General features: G+C 54.2%; 1 protein-coding gene across 5 annotated transcripts in view; it reads right to left on the bottom strand.

Annotated features, from left to right (window-relative positions):
- The window catches only part of pacsin2 (protein kinase C and casein kinase substrate in neurons 2), a 38874-nt gene that overhangs the window by 1493 nt on the left and 14700 nt on the right, over positions 1-22681 (bottom strand). For 2 of the 5 annotated variants that reach the window (XM_031897869.1, XM_031897870.1), the window contains exons 2-11: positions 17166-17299; positions 9334-9490; positions 7929-8164; positions 6143-6298; positions 5771-5946; positions 5561-5681; positions 5400-5405; positions 4639-4763; positions 3175-3273; positions 2290-2480 (exon numbers count right to left, since the gene is read on the bottom strand). In XM_031897869.1, coding sequence (XP_031753729.1) covers positions 2290-2480; positions 3175-3273; positions 4639-4763; positions 5400-5405; positions 5561-5681; positions 5771-5946; positions 6143-6298; positions 7929-8164; positions 9334-9490; positions 17166-17225 — 1327 coding nt within the window. In that variant the 5' untranslated portion in view covers positions 17226-17299. 5 annotated transcript variants of the gene reach the window in all.

Here is a 22681-nt window from a genome sequence, read left to right as displayed (position 1 = left end):
CTTTCTATTTAGCCCCTCCCCTATTCATATACCTGTCTCTCATCCCAACCACTGCCTGGTTGCTAAGGTAACTTGGACCCTAGCCACCAAAAACCTATTGCTCTGTGAGGCTCAAAGGTGAACTACTGCTTTAAAAGGGGTAGAGAGTAATATTCTGAGACAATTTGCAATTGGTCTTCATTTTTTATTATTTGTAGTTTAATTATTTCAGTTTTTGTTCAGCAGCTCTCCAGTTTGGAGTTTCAGCAGCTATTTGGTTGCTAGGATCCAAATTAACCTAGCAACCAGGGTGTAGTTGGAATGAGAGACAGGTATATGAATAGGGGAGGGGCTGAATAGAAAGATAAGGAATAAAAAGTAACAATAACAATAAAACTGGAGCCTCACAGAGCAATAGGGTTTGGCTGCCGGGGTCAGGGACCCCCATTTGAAAGCTGCAAAGAGTCAGAAGAAGGAGGGAAATAATTCAAAAACTATAACAAATAAATAATGAAGACCAATTGTAAAGTCGCTTAGAACTGGCCATTCTGTAACATACTAAAAGTTATCTGAAAGGGGAACCTCCCGTTTAAGAGGATAAGCAACAGACAGGGTTACAGTCGGTACATTCCTGCTCAGGTAAGTGCCCCTCCCCTACCCAACAAGTTATAAAGCCTCTGTTTGTATCAGCCCCTGGTATTGGTGTCTCAAGGGGAATCACATTCCTTCTGTCCTGGAGGGGGGGGGGGGGGAAGCGATTTTATGTAACTCCTGCAGGAAGCATCCCCAGAGCACTGCCCTCTGCTGCCCAATTTCAGTTACTACAAGAAAGTGAGAAGCTACCCATGCAGGGTTAATGCTTCCCTTAATTCTTTGCACGGGGGAGTGTATTTCCTGGTACCCGTGTGACTGTCTCTGCTTCCTTTGCACGGGGGAGTGTATTTCCCTGTACCCGTGTGACTGTTTCTGCTTCCTTTGCACGGGGGAGTGTATTTTCCGGTACCCATGTGACTGTCTCTGCTTCCTTTGCACGGGGGAGTGTATTTCCCGGTACCAATGTGACTGTCTCTGCTTCCTTTGCAAGGGGGAGTGTATTTCCCGGTACCCATGTGACTCTCTCTGCTTCCTTTGCACGGGGGAGTGTATTTCCCGGTACCCATGTGACTGTCTCTGCTTCCTTTGCACGGGGGAGTGTATTTCCCGGTACCAACGTGACTGTCTCTGCTTCCTTTGCACGGGGGAGTGTATTTCCCGGTACCCGTGTGACTGTCTCTGCTTCCTTTGCACGGGGGAGTGTATTTCCCGGTACCAACGTGACTGTCTCTGCTTCCTTTGCACGGGGGAGTGTATTTCCCGGTACCCATGTGACTGTCTCTGCTTCCTTTGCACGGGGGAGTGTATTTCCCGGTACCCATGTGACTGTCTCTGCTTCCTTTGCACGGGGGAGTGTATTTCCCGGTACCCGTGTGACTGTCTCTGCTTCCTTTGCACGGGGGAGTGTATTTCCCGGTACCCATGTGACTGTCTCTGCTTCCTGTGCACGGGGGAGTGTATTTCCCGGTACCCATGTGACTGTCTCTGCTTCCTTTGCACGGGGGAGTGTATTTCCCGGTACCCGTGTGACTGTCTCTGCTTCCTTTGCACGGGGGAGTGTATTTCCTGGTACCCGTGTGACTGTCTCTGCTTCCTTTGCACGGGGGAGTGTATTTCCCGGTACCCATGTGACTGTCTTTGCTTCCTTTGCACGGGGGAGTGTATTTCCTGGAACCCGTGTGACCGTCTCTGCTTCCTTTGCACAGGGGAGTGTATTTCCCGGTACCCATGTGACTGTCTTTGCTTCCTTTGCACGGGGGAGTGTATTTCCTGGTACCCGTGTGACCGTCTCTGCTTCCTTTGCACAGGGGAGTGTATTTCCCGGTACCCATGTGACTGTCTTTGCTTCCTTTGCACGGGGGAGTGTATTTCCTGGAACCCGTGTGACCGTCTCTGCTTCCTTTGCACAGGGGAGTGTATTTCCTGGTACCCATGTGACTGTCTTTGCTTCCTTTGCACGGGGGAGTGTATTTCCTGGAACCCGTGTGACCGTCTCTGCTTCCTTTGCACAGGGGAGTGTATTTCCCGGTACCCATGTGACTGTCTTTGCTTCCTTTGCACGGGGGAGTGTATTTCCTGGAACCCGTGTGACCGTCTCTGCTTCCTTTGCACGGGGGAGTGTATTATTTCCAGGTAATCATGTGACTACTTCCTTTCTGGCAAAAACAGCAGCCCTTCCTTGCTTTACGGCAGGGATTCTCACCTGCTTTCACTTACCTGCTTTAAAGCTCAGCTCGTCCAGTTCCTGCCCCTCGTAATCATACAGGGCCCTCACTCGCACCTCCGTGGCCCCCGGCGCATCTTCATCGAATGGGTTGCTGTCGCCGTTGGCATCGTTGGCCGTGAAAGGGTTGTTGGATTCATCGTCGGACCACTCCGCGGGGTAGGTTTTATCGTAGCTGCCCACGCTGTGAATAAAAGTGCAGGAATGATGAGAAACAAACCTGGGGGGGGGCACGGATGCAACAGCTAGAGCTGCAGCAGGAAGCTGCTGAGACCGAGCTAAAATGGCCGCTGCTATGTTAAACACACAGAGGGCTGTTACTCAGGCAGGTAAAGCTTTCTGCAGAACAAATATAGGGTAAAACAGATGTTACTGCAGTGCAGTAAAGTGAGGTTTATTCATATATAGAGTCTATAAATGATGGGATGGTGCCAGTAGCATTAGAAAGAAAGGGTTAACCCTGTTATAAATGAACCTTATGCCAAAGAGAGAAAGAGTTACAGCTCTGCTATTGGATGATCTGGCCTGCAGAGCTCACACTCTACTTAGGAATAAAGCTTAGATACAAGGACCCCCCCAGAACAAGTGCCTTAGCAATAGTCATTTAACCCCCACAGTGCTCAGAGCCTGGAAGAGAAAGCAGCCACGCCCCCCTGGGTGCCGGCCCGGTGCTATAAAGGCAAAGTTAACACATGCAGAGAGAATACGGTTAGTCAGCCGCCGCCGCTGTGCTGGGAAGGAGAGATTGGAGCAAACCGGTTAGTGCAAAGGCTTCAGGCGTCCCACTGTCCTGTGCTTACGGGGAGAGAGGAGTTTCCTACGCACACAGGAAGGAAGGAAGGAGAGGGAATAAAGGGAAGGGGGGGGGGATCACCAACTTTTTGGTTTTTTTGTTCTCCGTCTCATTGATACTGCCCGTGTCTTCCTCGTCTTCAAAGGGATTGTTAGCCGACGGGACTGACTGCACGCTAAGGTGGCTATTGGGGGGGGAGAGAGAGAAGCAGCGACATCAGTCCGACATGCTAGGAACAAGGCAAAATGATATTAGGGCCTCCCCCCATAGCTCCTCCCCTTAAGGGGGTTGTTCATCTTTAAATTAGCTTTAGACATTGATATTCTGTATTCATTTTTTATTGGTATTTAGCTTTTTGTTCAGCAAGGCTTCCTTTGGTATTCTGGGAGCAACCTGGTTGTCGGGGTCTTACTTACCCTAGCAACCAGGGAGCGGTGTGAATGAGAGACAGGTATATGAATAGGGGAGGGGCTGAATAGAAAGATAAGGAATAAAAAGTAACAATAACAATAAAACTGGAGCCTCACAGAGCAGTAATTTGAAAAGCTAAAATGACGTAGAATGGCCAGTTCTATGCAACTTTTCAATTGGTCTTCATTAATCATTACATTTTTTTTTTTATATATAGTTTTTGAATTATTTCCTTTCTTCTTCTGACTCTTTGCAGCTTTAAAATGGGGGTCACTGACCCCGGCAGCCAAACCCTATTGCTCTGTGAGACTCCAGTTTTATTGTTATTGTTACTTTTTATTCCTTATCTTTCTATTCAGCCCGTCCCCTATTCATATTCCTGGCTCTCATTCAAACCACTCCCTGGTTGCTAAGGTAAATAAGACCCTAGCAACCAGAAAGCTGCTAAAATACCAAAGGGAGAGCTGCTGAACAAAAAAAGCTAAATAACTGAAAAACCATGAAACATGAAGACCAATTGCAAATTCTCAGAATATTACTCTCTACATCGTACTAAAATTTATCTCAAAGGTGAACAACCCCCGCAGTGCGTGTTAGAAGTTTTGCCCCACTATACAGTACTCACGGGGCAATAATGTCTTTATCCAACTCCCCAGTGTTAGGGCTACGGATTGGCCGGATTCCGCAGACATTATGCCGCTCCCAGACTACCAAAGCCGGCAGCTGTGACTGGCTCTGAGGGCTGTGGTGTGGATTACAGGCCACCAGGGGACGGCCAAGCGACCAGGCACCCTAGGCAACCCTGTTGGCCACCTTGCCCCCCGCGTCCCTTCTGCCTACCCCTAGTTCCGGCCCTATAGGCCACACTGACAGGAGAGTGAGTGGTAACAGGACTACACATTAAGGGGGCATATTTATTATTGTGTGTAAGCCAGCGTCACCGGCGATGTTGCCCGTAGCAACCAATCTAGCTTTCAAATCTAATTGCCAATTGGTTGCTATGGGCAACACCCCGGTGACGCTGGCTTTGCACACTATAATACACACGCCCGTTGGTACGAGAGCTCTCCATAGACTCGGCAGTCTCCTTGTGTGCCACGTTCCGCCTGAGTGGGCAGCGGTGGCGCCACGGACATACCTGCTGTGCTTGTTCTGTACGGGCGCCTGCTCGCCCGCTTGGCTGATTCCGGTCAGGGTGACCCCGTCCGTTGGCTTCTTCTTCTCTCTCCTGCTGAGGGTGCGGTTCAGATCAGCCGACCACTCCTAGAGAGACAGAGTGAGGGACGCTGCAGTTACACCTTCCTCCATTAGAGGGCAGCAGTGCACTTTTTGCTTGGTGCTAATGAAGTCATAGAATCGCCACTTCTTAGAAAATTTTCAATTGGTCTTAATTTTTTTTTTATTCTTTATAGTTTCCAAACTATTCTGACTGTTTCCAGCTTTCAAAAGAGCCCCCAAAGCCAAACCCCTACCCCAAACTATTGCAATTGTTACACTTTATTCCTTATCTTTCTATTCAGACCCGCTCCTATTCATATTCCAGTTTCACGTTTCAACCCCTGCCTGGTTGCTAAGGTAATTTGGACCCTAGCAACCATATAGCTGCACTGGAGATAATTCTAAACCCCAAATGATAAAAAAAAAAATGAAGACCAGATGCTAACAGCACTGTTTACAACATACTAAAACTTAATTTAAAAGGCAAACAACCCCTTTAAAGGGGAAGTAAAACATTCAATGAACTTCTAATGCAGGCAGCGCCATTGTCATGTCTATATCAAAGCTTGGCTTTGCCTTTAACACTAATAATTAGTTCTATTTTTAAAGCATCTTGCGTCACGTACATGTCCCCTCCCCCACTCCCGGTCGCCGTAGGCAACAAGAGCTGACAGCACTTACTTCATCCTTGAGCCAATGAGAGCGTGGAGGATAGAAAGGGCAGATGTTAATTACAACAATCTAAATCCAGAGCGCAGAAGGGCAGCCAATGACATTGCTGCTGCCAAGGCCCATAATGCACTGGGAGATAATGCCTAGAAATTAATCCCTAACGTTCTCACCTCAAACTGGGGCCAGTTCATAGACATTCCCGGGCCGTTGTTGTTCCGGAACCATTTCAGATCCTCGGTGGCATCGGCCGACTTGATGGCGTATTCCAGCTCTCGGTAGATATTGGCATAGCTGAGGGGAGAGAGAGAGGGTCGGCCAATGAGACTCTTCTGAATGGCGTCGGCATGGTAACGGGGTACGGGCTAGAAGAACCGGGGTACCTGTCTACGTTGGACAGATCGAGGTGCTTCTCCACCTCCAGCAGAACCTCCCGGAAGAAGCGCAGACGTTTATCCTCAAACTGCTGGCACTGCTCAAACACCTGCTCCATGTTCTCCATGTACTGCGGGGTGGTGCCGTCCAGGTCCTTCAGGGCCTTCTCATACTTCTCTTTGGTCTGATGGGGAGGAAGACACCAGCCTGAGAACCATCTCCATTGAGACAGCATACCCTAAAGACTAAGCCACACCCACCCAGTTGTGGGCAATACGCCCCGTGATGTCATGGACAACCTTAAGGACAAGCCTGTTCTAGAACTAGTACTATACAACAAGGCTCAGCAGAGAAAGTTCTAGGTCCTTGGGCACTGTTACCTTTTGAGAGTCCTGTTTGCTCTTCTCCACCTTGTCCTGAAGCTTCTTCAGCTGTTCTGGGTTCATGGCCGGGTCGGCTTTGCTGTTGGTTTCCCGAGAGGTTGCAAGTTTCTCCTCTTTGCAGGCCGCATGATAAGCCTTCTTGGCAGCTTCAACCTACACAGAGGGACACGTAAATGGGTCACGCTAATGTATATTCCATCAACCTCCATGGAGAGTTAGGCGGAGCTAAGCAAACTACTGGTTATCTAAGGATGCATCCCCAATGGGGGAGTCGTCTCAAGTCAAGTACTTCTACATGTTCCTTAATAAAATAATTCTATAATGTTCTTCAAAAAGCCTAAGGAATTCTAGGTGCCACCATAATGTTCTTCTGAATGTCCATGGCAGAAGGAATTCTAGGTGCCACCATAGTGTCCTTCTACATGTTCATGGCTGAAGGAATTCTAGGTGCCACCATAGTCTCCTTCTACATGTTTATGGCTGAAGGAATTCTAGGTGCCACCATAGTGTCCTTCTACATGTTTATGGCTGAAGGAATTCTAGGTGCCACCATAGTGTCCTTCTACATGTCCATGGCGGAAGGAATTCTAGGTGCCACCATAGTGTCCTTCTACATGTCCATGGCTGAAGGAATTCTAAGTGCCACCATAATGTCCTTCAACATGTCCATGGCTGAAAGAATTCTAGGTGCCACCATAGTGTCCTTTTACATGTTCATGGCTGAAGAAATTCTAGGTGCCACCATAATGTCCTTCTACATATCCACGGCTGAAGGAATTCTAGGAATCCACATTAAACTGTTATCTAAGGGGGTTCCCTAATACAGTGGTCTAAATGCCTGTTACAGAAAGAATTCTAGGTAATCCTATAATGTCTTTCGACATGTCCATGAAAAAAGGAATTCTAGGTGCCACCATAACCTTCTTCAAGCTGTCCATGGCTGAAGGAATTCTAGGAGTCCCTATAATACTGTTTAAATGCCTTTAACAGAAGGGACTCTAGGTATTCCTATAATGTCCTTCTACATGTCCATGGCTGAAGGAATTCTAGGTGCCACTATAATGCCCTTCTCCATGTCCACGGCTGAAGGAATTCTAGGAATCCCTGTAATGGTCTTTTACATGTCCAAGACAGAAGAAGATCTAAGGGGGGTTCACTAATACAGTGGTCTAAATGCCTGTTACAGAAGGAATTCTAGGTATTCCTATAAAGTCCTTCAACATTTCCATGAAAGAAGGAATTCTAGGCGCCACCGTAACCTTCTTCTAACTGTCCATGGCTGAAGCAATTGTAGGGGTCCCCATTATACTGTTCTGAATGACTCTAACAGAAGGAATCTAATGAATTCTACACATCGCTATTATGGTCTTTCTACATGTCCAAGACAGAAGGAGATCTGTGGGGGGGGGGTTCCCTAATACAGTGGTCTAAATGCTTTAGCAGAAGGAACTCTAGGTAATTCTGAAATGTTCTTTTACATGTCCATGAAAGAAGGAATTTTAGGTGCCACCATAATGTTCTAACTGTCCATGGCTGAAGGAATTCTAGGTGTTCCTATTATGTTCTTCTGGATGTCCACGATATAATGTTCTTCTGTACAATGAATTCTAGATGTTCCTTTTAAAGCTCTCCTACAGGCCTATGACATAGGACCCCAAAAGGCATGAGATTCCACCTCGGATGGCTTCTAACTGCTACAGATTTGCTATCACTGCATGACATACAAGACCCTACCAGTTCCTACAGGGTTCCAGATTACCATGACGACTGTTGCAAAAATTACCTCTTTTAGCTTTTTCGCCCATGGCTTTTGGGCTTTCCTGAAACCGTCCTCGGCTTCTTTCGTCTCCTTAAAGCCGCCCATCATTTGCTTGTGGAAGGCTTCTTTCTGCCAGTTCTTGATCTTCTCAAAGTCTTCGTTCATTAATGCATTTTTCACCTCCAGATGCAGTTCGCTCACTTTTTCGGCCTCTGTCATCAGGTTGTGCCAGGCCTTCTCCACAGTTCCATACTGGGGACCTATCACAGAGCAGATGGGTCAATTGCACTTCAATTACAGAATTACAGACCTGAATGTCTAGTACTGAAACCAGAAGTAATCTGGAATGTTGAAAAAAAAAAAAAAAAAACACTATGGAACTGCCCCTCCCATATTTATACATAGAAGGAATGTTCTGGGCACACAATAAGCTGTACCCCCATACTGTACTGTCTAAGGGAAACACTATGGCACCCCCTGCCCATATGTATAAATACAAATATACAGAGAAGGAATGTTCTGGGCACACAATAAGCTGTACCCCCATACTGTACTGTCTAAGGGAAACACTATGGCACCCCCTACCCATATGTATAAATACAAATATACAGAGAGGGAATGTTCTGGGCACACAATAAGCTGTACCCCCATACTGTACTGTCTAAGGGAAACACTATGGAACCCCTACCCATATGTATAAATACAAATATACAGAGAGGGAATGTTCTGGGCACACAATAAGCTGTACCCCCATACTGTACTGTCTAAGGGAAACACTATGGCACCCCCTACCCATATGTATAAATATAAATATACAGAGAAGGAATGTTCTGGGCACACAATAAGCTGTACCCCCATACTGTACTGTCTAAGGGAAACACTATGGCACCCCCTACCCATATGTATAAATACAAATATACAGAGAGGGAATGTTCTGGGCACTCAATAAGCTGTACCCCCATACTGTACTGTCTAAGGGAAACACTATGGCACCCCCTACCCATATGTATAAATACAAATATACAGAGAGGGAATGTTCTGGGCACACAATAAGCTGTACCCCCATACTGTACTGTCTAAGGGAAACACTATGGCACCCCCTACCCATATGTATAAATACAAATATACAGAGAAGGAATGTTCTGGGCACACAATAAGCTGTACCCCCATACTGTACTGTCTAAGGGAAACACTATGGCACCCCCTACCCATATGTATAAATACAAATATACAGAGAAGGAATGTTCTGGGCACACAATAAGCTGTACCCCCATACTGTACTGTCTAAGGGAAACACTATGGCACCCCCTACCCATATGTATAAATACAAATATACAGAGAAGGAATGCTCTGGGCCCATTACCCAAGCAGTACAATGAATACGGCACCAGCCCGGGTAGTGGGCAGAGTTACCCCCCGAGCCACTCACCTCTCTCCACTAGCTGTTTCCACCTCTTTGCCCACTCTGTGAGCTGCTGGGCATACGCTTTCTCTATCTTCGCCCGCTCGTGGATGCAGTTCATCAGGTCGCTGCACAGCCTGTGCCCATCGTCTATCCGTTTCACAGTGCGTTTGTAGTTCCCCACCTGTAGGGGGCAGGATTCCTTATCAGACAAGCAGAAACTCATACACAGATGCTTTCTGGGTAAAAGTAACCATGAATGATGTTCAGGACTTATCCCATTCTGACATCCATATCTGCTGCCTGGTTGCTCTGGTCAGTTAGCTTAGCAACCAGACTGAATATAGGTAGTTTACCTTTACGCTAACTTTTTCTATGTCATAGAATGTTCTATTCCTAGCAACTTTGCCATTGGTCTTCATTATTTACTTGTTATAGTTTATGAATTATTTCCCTTCTTCTTCTGACTCTTTGCAGCTTTCAAATGGGGGTCACTGACCCCGGCAGCCAAACCCTATTGCTCTGTGAGGCTCCAGTTTTATTGTTATTGTTACTTTTTATTCCTTATCGTTCTATTCAGCCCCTCTCCTATTCATATTCCGGTCTCTCATCCAAACCACTCCCTGGTTGCTAAGGTAACTTGGACCCTAGCAACCAAAAACCTATTGCTCTGTGAGGCTCCAGTTTTATTGTTATTGTTACTTTTTATTCCTTATCGTTCTATTCAGCCCCTCTCCTATTCATATTCCGGTCTCTCATCCAAACCACTCCCTGGTTGCTAAGGTAACTTGGACCCTAGCAACCAAAAACCTATTGCTCTGTGAGGCTCCAGTTTTATTGTTATTGTTACTTTTTATTCCTTATCGTTCTATTCAGCCCCTCTCCTATTCATATTCCGGTCTCTCATCCAAACCACTCCCTGGTTGCTAAGGTAACTTGGACCCTAGCAACCAAAAACCTATTGCTCTGTGAGGCTCCAGTTTTATTGTTATTGTTACTTTTTATTCCCTATCTTTCGATTCAGCCCCCTCCCCTATTCATATATCAGTCACTCTCTCAAATCACTCCCTGGTTGCTAAGGTAATTCGGTCCCTAGCAATCAGATAGCCGGTCAAATTCCAACTCGGAGAGCATTTGAACATGGAAAAGGTATACGACTGTAAAAAAAATATAAATATGACGACCAACTGCAAACTGCTTTGTGAGACTGCGGTCATTGGAGGCAAGATAAATGATTTGATTGGTTTGTTCCGGTATGTGGGTGGGCAGATCAGGCCCAGATCCGACCAGCGCTGCAATAAGCTTTCATTGGCCCACGTAGGCCCCGCCTTGACCACACTGACCAACCAATGAGCTGGGTGGCCCAGTCAGGCTTAGCGACTGTGCGGTTGGCTGTTTGGGCCCTGCCAGGAGCACAGGCCGTTCTGTTCCATAACAGGTAAGGGAAAGACAAACAGAGAGATCCGGTTAGACCAGTTGCAGGTTCTGTGTGCAGGGCAGCCACCCATGCCGGCAATATTGGCACTGCCACCCCCTCCCTGCTGGGACTGTGCATTCCTGCCCCATAAGCTCCTACAACCTGGAGATTTTATTAAAAATAAAATATATATATATACTTCCCCTTTAAATTAAAGGAGAAGTATTTTTTTTTTTACATTATACCCAATGCTTTGGTCCCCCCCCCCCCCCCAGCACTGGTGTGTAACAGCCCGGCCTCTGTTCTCTGGAATCCAACTGAGTGTTAATGAGCAAATGAGTGACCCCCCCCCGGGGCCCTACAGGAAGGAAGTGTGGGTCACACGGTGACCTAGTTTAAAGCTCTCATTGGGCCGGGAGATGGGAGCCAAAATATAGATGTACTCAACCCCCTAACCCCGCCCCCACCCCCCAGTCTCACCACAAAGGAGCATTCAGGGGAATGAATAGCAGCGACTCCCGGCTCCAAACGCAGTCTCATTGCAATTGGTCTTCTCTATACTTGTGCCCTTCGCGCCCTCCCGTTACTATAGGGGAGCCGGGGCCCCTCGCGCCCTCCCGTTACTATAGGGGAGCCGGGCCCCTCACGCCCTCCCGTTACTATAGGGGAGCCGGGGCCCCTCGCGCCCTCCCGTTACTATAGGTGAGCCGGGGCCCCTCGCGCCCCCCCGTTACTATAGGGGAGCCGGGGCTCCTCGCGCCCTCCCGTTACTATAGGGGAGCCGGGGCCCCTCGCGCCCTCCCGTTACTATAGGGGAGCCGGGGCCCCTCGCGCCCTCCCGTTACTATAGGGGGAGCCGGGCCCCTCACGCCCTCCCGTTACTATAGGGGAGCCGGGCCCCTCACGCCCTCCCGTTACTATAGGGGAGCCGGGGCCCCTCGCGCCCTCCCGTTACTATAGGGGGAGCCGGGGCCCCTCGCGCCCTCCCGTTACTATAGGGGAGCCGGGCCCCTCGCGCCCTCCCGTTACTATAGGGGAGCCGGGCCCCTCACGCCCTCCCGTTACTATAGGGGAGCCGGGGCCCCTCGCGCCCTCCCCTTACTATAGGGGAGCCGGGCCCCTCGCGCCCTCCCCTTACTATAGGGGAGCCGGGCCCCTCGCGCCCTCCCGTTACTATAGGGGAGCCAGGGCCCCTCGCGCCCTCCCGTTACTATAGGGGAGCCGGGGCCCCTCGCACCCTCCAGTTACAATAGGGGGAGCCGGGGCCCCTCGCGCCCTCCCGTTACTATAGGGGAGCCGGGCCCCTCGCGCCCTCCCGTTACTATAGGGGAGCCGGGGCCCCTCGCGCCCTCCCGTTATTATAGGGGGAGCCGGGGCCCCTCGCGCCCTCCCGTTACTATAGGGGAGCCGGGCCCCTCGCGCCCTCCTGTTACTATAGGGGAGCCGGGGCCCCTCGCGCCCTCCCGTTATTATAGGGGGAGCCGGGGCCCCTCGCGCCCTCCCGTTATTATAGGGGGAGCCGGGGCCCCTCGCGCCCTCCCGTTATTATAGGGGGAGCCGGGGCCCCTCGCGCCCTCCCGTTACTATAGGGGAGCCGGGGCCCCTCGCGCCCTACCTTTACTATAGGGGAGCCGGGGCCCCTCGCGCCCTCCCGTTACTATAGGGGAGCCGGGGCCCCTCGCGCCCTCCCGTTATTATAGGGGGAGCCGGGGCCCCTCGCGCCCTCCCGTTACTATAGAGGGAGCCGGGGCCCCTCGCGCCCTCCCGTTACTATAGGGGAGCCGGGCCCCTCGCGCCCTCCCGTTACTATAGGGGAGCCGGGGCCCCTCGCGCCCTCCCGTTATTATAGGGGGAGCCGGGGCCCCTCGCGCCCTCCCGTTACTATAGGGGAGCCGGGGCCCCTCGCACCCTCCAGTTACAATAGGGGGAGCCGGGGCCCCTCGCGCCCTCCCGTTACTATAGGGGAGCCGGGCCCCTCGCGCCCTCCCGTTACTATAGGGGAGCCGGGGCCCCTCGCGCCCTCCCGTTATTATAGGGGGAGCCGGGGCCCCTCGCGCCCTCCCGTTACTATAGGGGAGCCGGGGCTCCTCGCGCCCTCCCGTTACTATAGGGGAGCCGGGGCCCCTCGCGCCCTCCCGTTACTATAGGGGAGCCGGGGCCCCTCGCGCCCTCCCGTTACTATAGGGGGAGCCGGGCCCCTCACGCCCTCCCGTTACTATAGGGGAGCCGGGCCCCTCACGCCCTCCCGTTACTATAGGGGAGCCGGGGCCCCTCGCGCCCTCCCGTTACTATAGGGGGAGCCGGGGCCCCTCGCGCCCTCCCGTTACTATAGGGGAGCCGGGCCCCTCGCGCCCTCCCGTTACTATAGGGGAGCCGGGCCCCTCACGCCCTCCCGTTACTATAGGGGAGCCGGGGCCCCTCGCGCCCTCCCCTTACTATAGGGGAGCCGGGCCCCTCGCGCCCTCCCCTTACTATAGGGGAGCCGGGCCCCTCGCGCCCTCCCGTTACTATAGGGGAGCCAGGGCCCCTCGCGCCCTCCCGTTACTATAGGGGAGCCGGGGCCCCTCGCACCCTCCAGTTACAATAGGGGGAGCCGGGGCCCCTCGCGCCCTCCCGTTACTATAGGGGAGCCGGGCCCCTCGCGCCCTCCCGTTACTATAGGGGAGCCGGGGCCCCTCGCGCCCTCCCGTTATTATAGGGGGAGCCGGGGCCCCTCGCGCCCTCCCGTTACTATAGGGGAGCCGGGCCCCTCGCGCCCTCCTGTTACTATAGGGGAGCCGGGGGCCCCTCGCGCCCTCCCGTTATTATAGGGGGAGCCGGGGCCCCTCGCGCCCTCCCGTTATTATAGGGGGAGCCGGGGCCCCTCGCGCCCTCCCGTTATTATAGGGGGAGCCGGGGCCCCTCGCGCCCTCCCGTTACTATAGGGGAGCCGGGGCCCCTCGCGCCCTACCTTTACTATAGGGGAGCCGGGGCCCCTCGCGCCCTCCCCGTTACTATAGGGGAGCCGGGGCCCCTCGCGCCCTCTCCGTTATTATAGGGGGAGCCGGGGCCCCTCGCGCCCTCCCGTTACTATAGAGGGAGCCGGGGCCCCTCGCGCCCTCCCGTTACTATAGGGGAGCCGGGCCCCTCGCGCCCTCCCGTTACTATAGGGGAGCCGGGGCCCCTCGCGCCCTCCCGTTATTATAGGGGGAGCCGGGGGCCCCTCGCGCCCTCCCGTTACTATAGAGGGAGCCGGGGCCCCTCGCGCCCTCCCGTTACTATAGGGGAGCCGGGCCCCTCGCGCCCTCCCGTTACTATAGGGGAGCCGGGGCCCCTCGCGCCCTCCCGTTACTATAGGGGGAGCCGGGGCCCTCGCGCCCTCCCGTTACTATAGGGGAGCCGGGGCCCCTCGCGCCCTCCCGTTACTATAGGGGAGCCGGGGCCCTCGCGCCCTCCCGTTACTATAGGGGAGCCGGGGCCCCTCGCGCCCTCCCGTTACTATAGGGGAGCCGGGGCCCCTCGCGCCCTCCCGTTACTATAGGGGAGCCGGGGCCCCTCGCGCCCTCCCGTTACTATAGGGGAGCCGGGGCCCCTCGCGCCCTCCCGTTACTATAGGGGAGCCGGGCCCCTCGCGCCCTCCCGTTACTATAGGGGAGCCGGGCCCCTCGCGCCCTCCCGTTACTATAAGGGGAGCCGGGCCCCTCGCGCCCTCCCGTTACTATAGGGGAGCCGGGCCCCTCGCGCCCTCCCGTTACTATAGGGGAGCCGGGGCCCCTCGCGCCCTCCCGTTATTATAGGGGGAGCCGGGGCCCCTCGTGCACCTCTGTTACTATAGGGGAGCCGGGGCCCCTCGCGCCCTCCCGTTACTATAGGGGAGCCGGGGCCCCTCGCGCCCTCCCGTTACTATAGGTGAGCCGGGGCCCCTCGCGCCCCCCCGTTACTATAGGGGAGCCGGGGCTCCTCGCGCCCTCCCGTTACTATAGGGGAGCCGGGGCCCCTCGCGCCCTCCCGTTACTATAGGGGAGCCGGGGCCCCTCGCGCCCTCCCGTTACTATAGGGGGAGCCGGGCCCCTCACGCCCTCCCGTTACTATAGGGGAGCCGGGCCCCTCACGCCCTCCCGTTACTATAGGGGAGCCGGGGCCCCTCGCGCCCTCCCGTTACTATAGGGGGAGCCGGGGCCCCTCGCGCCCTCCCGTTACTATAGGGGAGCCGGGCCCCTCGCGCCCTCCCGTTACTATAGGGGAGCCGGGCCCCTCACGCCCTCCCGTTACTATAGGGGAGCCGGGGCCCCTCGCGCCCTCCCCTTACTATAGGGGAGCCGGGCCCCTCGCGCCCTCCCCTTACTATAGGGGAGCCGGGCCCCTCGCGCCCTCCCGTTACTATAGGGGAGCCAGGGCCCCTCGCGCCCTCCCGTTACTATAGGGGAGCCGGGGCCCCTCGCACCCTCCAGTTACAATAGGGGGAGCCGGGGCCCCTCGCGCCCTCCCGTTACTATAGGGGAGCCGGGCCCCTCGCGCCCTCCCGTTACTATAGGGGAGCCGGGGCCCCTCGCGCCCTCCCGTTATTATAGGGGGAGCCGGGGCCCCTCGCGCCCTCCCGTTACTATAGGGGAGCCGGGCCCCTCGCGCCCTCCCGTTACTATAGGGGAGCCGGGGCCCCTCGCGCCCTCCCGTTACTATAAGGGAGCCGGGGCCCCTCGTGCACCTCTGTTACTATAGGGGAGCCGGGGCTCCTTTTACGCTCCTGTTACTATAGGGGAGCCGGGGCCCCTCGCGCACCTCTGTTACTATAGGGGAGCCGGGGCCCCTCGCGCCCTCCCGTTACTATAGGGGAGCCGGGCCCCTCGCGCCCTCCCATTACTATAGGGGAGCCGGGGCTCCTTTTACGCTCCTGTTACTATAGGGGAGCCGGGGCCCCTCGCGCACCTCTGTTACTATAGGGGAGCCGGGGCTCCTTTTACGCTCCTGTTACTATAGGGGAGCCGGGGCCCCTCGCGCACCTCTGTTACTATAGGGGAGCCGGGGCCCCTCGCGCACCTCTGTTACTATAGGGGAGCCGGGGCTCCTTTTACGCTCCTGTTACTATAGGGGAGCTGGGGCCCCTCGCGCCCTCCCGTTACTATAGGGGAGCCGGGGCTCCTTTTACGCTCCTGTTACTATAGGGGAGCCGGGGCCCCTCGCGCCCTCCCGTTACTATAGGGGAGCCGGGGCTCCTTTTACGCTCCTGTTACTATAGGGGAGCCGGGGCCCCTCGCGCCCTCCCGTTACTATAGGGGAGCCGGGGCTCCTTTTACGCTCCTGTTACTATAGGGGAGCTGGGGCCCCTCGCGCCCTCCCGTTACTATAGGGGAGCCGGGGCTCCTTTTACGCTCCTGTTACTATAGGGGAGCCGGGGCCCCTCGCGCCCTCCCGTTACTATAGGGGAGCCGGGGCTCCTTTTACGCTCCTGTTACTATAGGGGAGCCGGGGCCCCTCGCGCCCTCCCGTTACTATAGGGGAGCCGGGGCTCCTTTTACGCTCCTGTTACTATAGGGGAGCTGGGGCCCCTCGCGCCCTCCCGTTACTATAGGGGAGCCGGGGCCCCTCGCGCACCTCTGTTACTATAGGGGAGCCGGGGCTCCTTTTACGCTCCTGTTACTATAGGGGAGCTGGGGCCCCTCGAGCCCTCCCGTTACTATAGGGGAGCCGGGGCTCCTTTTACGCTCCTGTTACTATAGGGGAGCTGGGGCCCCTCGCGCCCTCCCGTTACAATAGGGGAGCCGGGGCCCCTCGCGCCCTCCCGTTACAATAGGGGAGCCGGGGCCCCTCGCGCCCTCCCATTACTATAGGGGAGCCCCTTGATCTAAGCGCTGGGGGTGGCTCTATGGACTCTAGTGGTCCCTAGGGGGCCCATTCCCCGCTCCCCATCAGGAAACACTGCTCACCCCCATCGCTCCCCGCCCAATCGGGACAGATCCCCTTTCCGCTGAGACTTTTACCATTTGTACAAGTAAAATCCATAACAAATGCCGCTTTCTCCTTCTCTGCTTTTGCCCCCCCCCCCACCTTGTGCACAGTCCCCCAGAGTGGGCAGGGCACCGGCAGCTATGAATTATCGCATTGACCCCCTAATGGGCTGCCACCCAAATGCACAGAAACTTCCTTTGGCCTATAGAGCAGTTCCCCCTCGGCACGGAACCCTCCTTCCCTGGCAGGTTCCGACTCATGACTCACTGATTGTTACATTTCCTACAGAATTTCCAGATGACCCGGCAGCGCTGTTCTTCCTGGTAGAACAATGCATTTTGTAAGTAAATGGGGGGGGTCGGAACATTCCGCCAAGCTCGGCACTTCTGCAGCGATACCAACACGCAGCCCGTGGGTCGGGAGGCACCAATAAACAGAAGACTGGGGGGGGGGGGGGGGTTAGGCTGTGGGCCCCCCCCGGTGTGTCCATTTATAATCCCTATGAAATTGCTGTTACCTCCCAAAAGCTGTCACTGGAGACTTCTACCCCGACGGAATCATCGTAGGTGCCCGACATGGTTCTGGGGGGGGCAAGGGGGCCGGACTGGGGTAATTGCACTCTTCCTTCCTCCTAGGATCGACTGTCAGAACCTGTAAGAAAAAAAAAAAGAAAGATGGCGATTACTTGGGCTTGCAGTGTCAGAATGTTCTGGGCCATACCCATATGTATAAATACAAATATACAGAGAGGGAATGTTCTGGGCACACAATAAGCTGTACCCCCATACTGTACTGTCTAAGGGAAACACTATGGCACCCCCTACCTATATGTATAAATACAAATATACAGAGAGGGAATGTTCTGGGCACACAATAAGCTGTACCCCCATACTGTACTGTCTAAGGGAAACACTATGGCACCCCCTACCCATATGTATAAATACAAATATACAGAGAGGGAATGTTCTGGGCACACAATAAGCTGTACCCCCATACTGTACTGTCTAAGGGAAACACTATGGCACCCCCTACCCATATGTATAAATACAAATATACAGAGAAGGAATGTTCTGGGCACACAATAAGCTGTACCCCCATACTGTACTGTCTAAGGGAAACACTATGGCACCCCCTACCCATATGTATAAATACAAATATACAGAGAGGGAATGTTCTGGACACACAATAAGCTGTACCCCCATACTGTACTGTCTAAGGGAAACACTATGGCACCCCCTACCCATATGTATAAATACAAATATACAGAGAGGGAATGTTCTGGGCACACAATAAGCTGTACCCCCATACTGTACTGTCTAAGGGAAACACTATGGCACCCCCTACCCATATGTATAAATACAAATATACAGAGAAGGAATGTTCTGGGCACACAATAAGCTGTACCCCCATACTGTACTGTCTAAGGGAAACACTATGGCACCCCCTACCCATATGTATAAATACAAATATACAGAGAAGGAATGTTCTGGGCACACAATAAGCTGTAGCCCCATACTGTACTGTCTAAGGGAAACACTATGGCACCCCCTACCCATATGTATAAATTCAAATATACAGAGAGGGAATGTTCTGGGCACACAATCAGTAAGATAGGGAGCTATTGATTTCCAGGCCCTGCCTCACCTCTCTCTCACTTGCTCTCTCACCTATTTGGATCCCAGCCTCTTATGCAGACAATTACCCAGAATGCCCCACTACCCCAATAACCCAGGGATACAGCTAGGAATAAAACCCTGAGTAGGCAAATAGTAGAACTACAGAAGATTCTTGTCAGGAACAAATACAAATATGTAACTGCCCGGCGGCGGCGTAAGTGATGCGGTCAGGTGACGGCAGGTTGCAGTTCAGCAGCAGTCACATGCGAGACAGTCACAAGTGGGACCGGGCGGATTTGGAACAGGAAAATACACACACTTTATACTAACAGGGACAGAACCATCTCACTTTGTGACCCCTGTACTGGGCAGACTGGGCTGACAGTCGGTCAGATGCTATGTTGCTGTGGTCAGTGACCCTGGCAACCAGACAGCAGTGTTCATAGCACCTATTCAATTGGGGGGGTGTTGTTTATGCTAATTCTGCCCAGGCCCCTTCTGCTCACATGTCCACCCTAAATCCCAGCTATTCATTCTGGGTATTTATTGCTGTTGCTGCCGAGTGGGGGTCACTCTCCTAATTAAAACTTATTGACTTTGCATTGACGACTGGGAGGGGGGGCAATAACTCAGAGCTTGGGGGGGGTCCCCAGAGAATCCCATGAAGGTCTTAAATCTGTCGCAGCCAATTGCACGGACTGCAATATATTATCTATGGGGCAATACAGAGCAATGACATCAAACTGAGAAGGGCGGAGCCGCGGAAAACTATCAAGTGCCCTCCAAATGCCAACTGGGGGCGAGTGGCCGGCCGTGCCCGGAGCCACGGGGGGGGGGGGGGTGAACAGGGAAGGGGGTCACAGGGAGGGGGGGGGTCACCGGGAAGCTTCAGTCAGTCAGTTAAAGGGGAGACTAAACCGGCAAGTGAATGACATCAGACTGGCAACCCCACCGGGCCTATCAGAGACCTTGGAATCCCCCCCCCCCATGTTAATTAGATTTTCCCGGGCACTTTATATATTATTCTTAACAGCTGGCCCACATACCCCCCCAACAAACATGGCACGGCCCCCATACCCACCCCCACAACCATGGTGCTGCTCCTCGTACCCCCCCAAGCATGGTGCTGCTCCTCGTACCCCCCCAAGCATGGTGCTGCTCCTCGTACCCCCCCAAGCATGGTGCTGCTCCTCGTACCCCCCCAAGCATGGTGCTGCTTCTCGTACCCCCCCCAAGCATGGCGCTGCTCCTCGTACCCCCCCAAGCATGACGCTGCTCCTCGTACCCCCCCAAGCATGACGCTGCTCCCCCGTACCCCCCCCAAAGCATGGCACTGCCCCACGTACCCCCTCAAGCATGATGCTGCCCCCCGTACCCCCACTAAGCATGGCGCTGCCCCACGTACCCCCCCAAGCATGACACTGCCCCCCTGTACCCCCAAGCATGGCACTGCCCCCCGTACCCCCAAGCATGGCACTGCCCCCCGTACCCCCAAGCATGGCACTGCCCCCCATACCCCCAAGCATGGCACTGCCCCCGTACCCACCCCACAACCATGGCACTGCCCTGCATACCCCCCCAAGCAGGACACTGCCCCATGTACCACCCTCCACCAAGTATGGCACTGCCCCCTTTTCTCCCCCCGTACCATGGCACTGCCCCCCTATACCCCCCACAACCATGGTTCTGCCCCCCGTACCCCCCGAAACATGGCACTGCCCCCTGGACAAGGCTCCAGCCTATCACTACATTTCAGAGATACCAATAACAATTGGGCTCAGTTAAAGGGGAAGTAGGAAGCGCCTTCTCATTTTCTCTATAAAAGGGGATTTGGCAGCTCTTCTCCCCCCATAATCCCCCCCCCCCGAGCGGCTTACAGGGAATTATGTTATTACTGGGAGTCAGCGCCTCCCTAAGTGGTTAATCAGTCCTGCTGCGCAGATGGTACAGCGCCACGGAATATGTCAGTCCCATATTAATAACCCTTATCATGACAGGGGCCCCAGGGGCAACAAGAGACGCCACTTGCCCCAGAGAGATTGGGCACGTGTAGCTACTGGGCCGGGTACTTCCCATCAGATCCCCACGTGATTGGCCGGAGAGCTCAGCAGCAGGACTTTACCCCCCCAATAAAAAACATAAGAGTTTGGATCTCAGACTAAAATCCCCCATGAGCACCCTGGGCACTTGGCAAGCTGCGCCCTGCAAGCACCGTCATGGCTGCGGTCCAAATGTTCCGGAACATCTGCCCTTTCCCACAAGCGAGTGCCAAGGCTCTAACTATAGAATTATATAGAGTGCGTCCCAGTGGGCCGGTTCCGTGCCAGCGCTCCAAGGAGAGTCCAGAACAAACCTACGTGGGAACCACTATACCCGGGGGGGGGGGACTACTGTCAGCAGAGAGGGGCCTCTCCCCAAGAGCTGACACTCGGCAGGGCCGCTCGGATATTCACTCCTCTCATAGTAGGAACAGGAATTGGCAGAGGGAATATTTTCCGGCACAAAAGGATATTTTGCTCTCCGTGCAGCAGTCGCTCATATAAACAGAGATTTACAGAGAGGGAACCACGGAACCTTCCCCAGGGGGGTACCCAGAGCCCCCCCGGATATGAATGGGCCAGTCCGTGCCCCCATGTTGGGTATAGGGGCCGGCAGGATTCAGTAGTATTGTATTGCAGGGGCAGGGAATGGGGGGTAATTAGGGTTTGGCAGGGGAACTAGGCCGGCGCTGAGGCTGCCATGGGCTGCACTACTTACCTACTCCCCCCCATCCCACGGGCTGCACTACTTACCTACTCCCCCCCCTCCCATGGGCTGCACTACTTACCTACTCCCCCCCCTCCCATGGGCTGCACTACTTACCTACTCCCCCCCCTCCCATGGGCTGCACTACTTACCTACTCCCCCCCCTCCCACCAGGCTGCACTACTTACCTACTCCCCCCTCCCATGGGCTGCACTACTTACCTACTCCCCCCCTCCCAGGGGCTGCACTACTTACCTATCCCCCCCCAGACTGCACTACTTACCTATCCCCCCAGACTGCACTACTTACCTACCCCCCCCCCCACAGACTGCACTACTTACCTATCCCCCCCCACAGACTGCACTACATACCTATCCCCCCCCACAGACTGCACTACTTACCTACTCAATAAACCCCCCCCCCCAGTTCCCACCATAAGGACACGCTGCATGTTTCCTGCACTGCTAAGAAGCCCCACAGGCAGAACAGATGGAGGAGCCCCCGTTTTGCTGCTCATGTAATTAGTCAGACAGCAGAGCACCCCCCCCCCCGCACACAGTACTCTCTCTAATGCCCCCCCGCACACAGTAAAGTGCCAATACACTCTGACAGCTCGTTATTATTAATCACACGTCACGCATATGTAATGGCATCTTGCTGTCGCTTCATTACACAGAATAACACAGAAATCCCTGCAACAGCAGTGCCACAAAGCAAAGCCACAGTCACACAACACACCTGGGGGGGGGGGAGCTACAGACAAGCCCACCTATTGCAATGGGAAGGGGCCCCTGACACAAGGGAAAGGGACACGTTACCGGCTGTGGGTCACATGAGAGTCATTTAAAGAGACAGCGCAGATTAAAGGGAAAGGTAATCGGGGTACCATTTATTATCTGCCCCTGATAAACATACTACATAGGGGGCACATAGGGGAAAGGGGTATGGTATCTCCCCCCCCCCCGGTACTTACATTCCTATTGCCCCTATAAATACACAGGGGAAGCTAAGAGAATGGGAAGGGGTATGGTATCTTCCCCCCCCCCCCCCCCCCCGGTACTTAAATTCCTATTGTTCCTATTGCCCCTATAAATACACAGGGGAAGCTAAGAGAATGGGAAGGGGTATGGGGGGGGGGTCATACACAGGACAGAGGGTACTTACAGCTCTCCCCCCCCGGTACTTACATTCCTATTGCCCCTATAAACACACAGGGGAAGAGAATGGGAAGGGGTATAGGGGGGGGGGTCATACACAGGACAGAGGGTACTTACAGCTCTCCCCCCCCTCCCGGTACTTACATTCCTATTGCCCCTATAAACACACAGGGGAAGAGAATGGGAAGGGGTATGGGGGGGTCATACACAGGACAGAGGGTACTTCCGGCTCTCCCCCCCCCCCCCCCCCGGTACTTAATTTCTTATTGCCCCTATAAACACACAGTAGAAGAGAATGGGTATGGGGGGTCATACACAGGACAGAGGGTACTTACGGCTCTCCCCCCCCCCCCCCCGGTACTTAATTTCTTATTGCCCCTATAAACACACAGTAGAAGAGAATGGGTATGGGGGGTCATACACAGGACAGAGGGTACTTACAGCTCTCCCCCCGGTACTTACATTCCTATTGCCCCTATAAACACACAGTAGAAGAGAATGGGAAGGGGTATGGG

Source organism: Xenopus tropicalis, chromosome 3 (assembly GCF_000004195.4).
Source record: "Xenopus tropicalis strain Nigerian chromosome 3, UCB_Xtro_10.0, whole genome shotgun sequence".
NCBI lineage: Eukaryota > Metazoa > Chordata > Amphibia > Anura > Pipidae > Xenopus > Xenopus tropicalis.
This window is presented reverse-complemented; position numbering and strand designations above follow the sequence as displayed.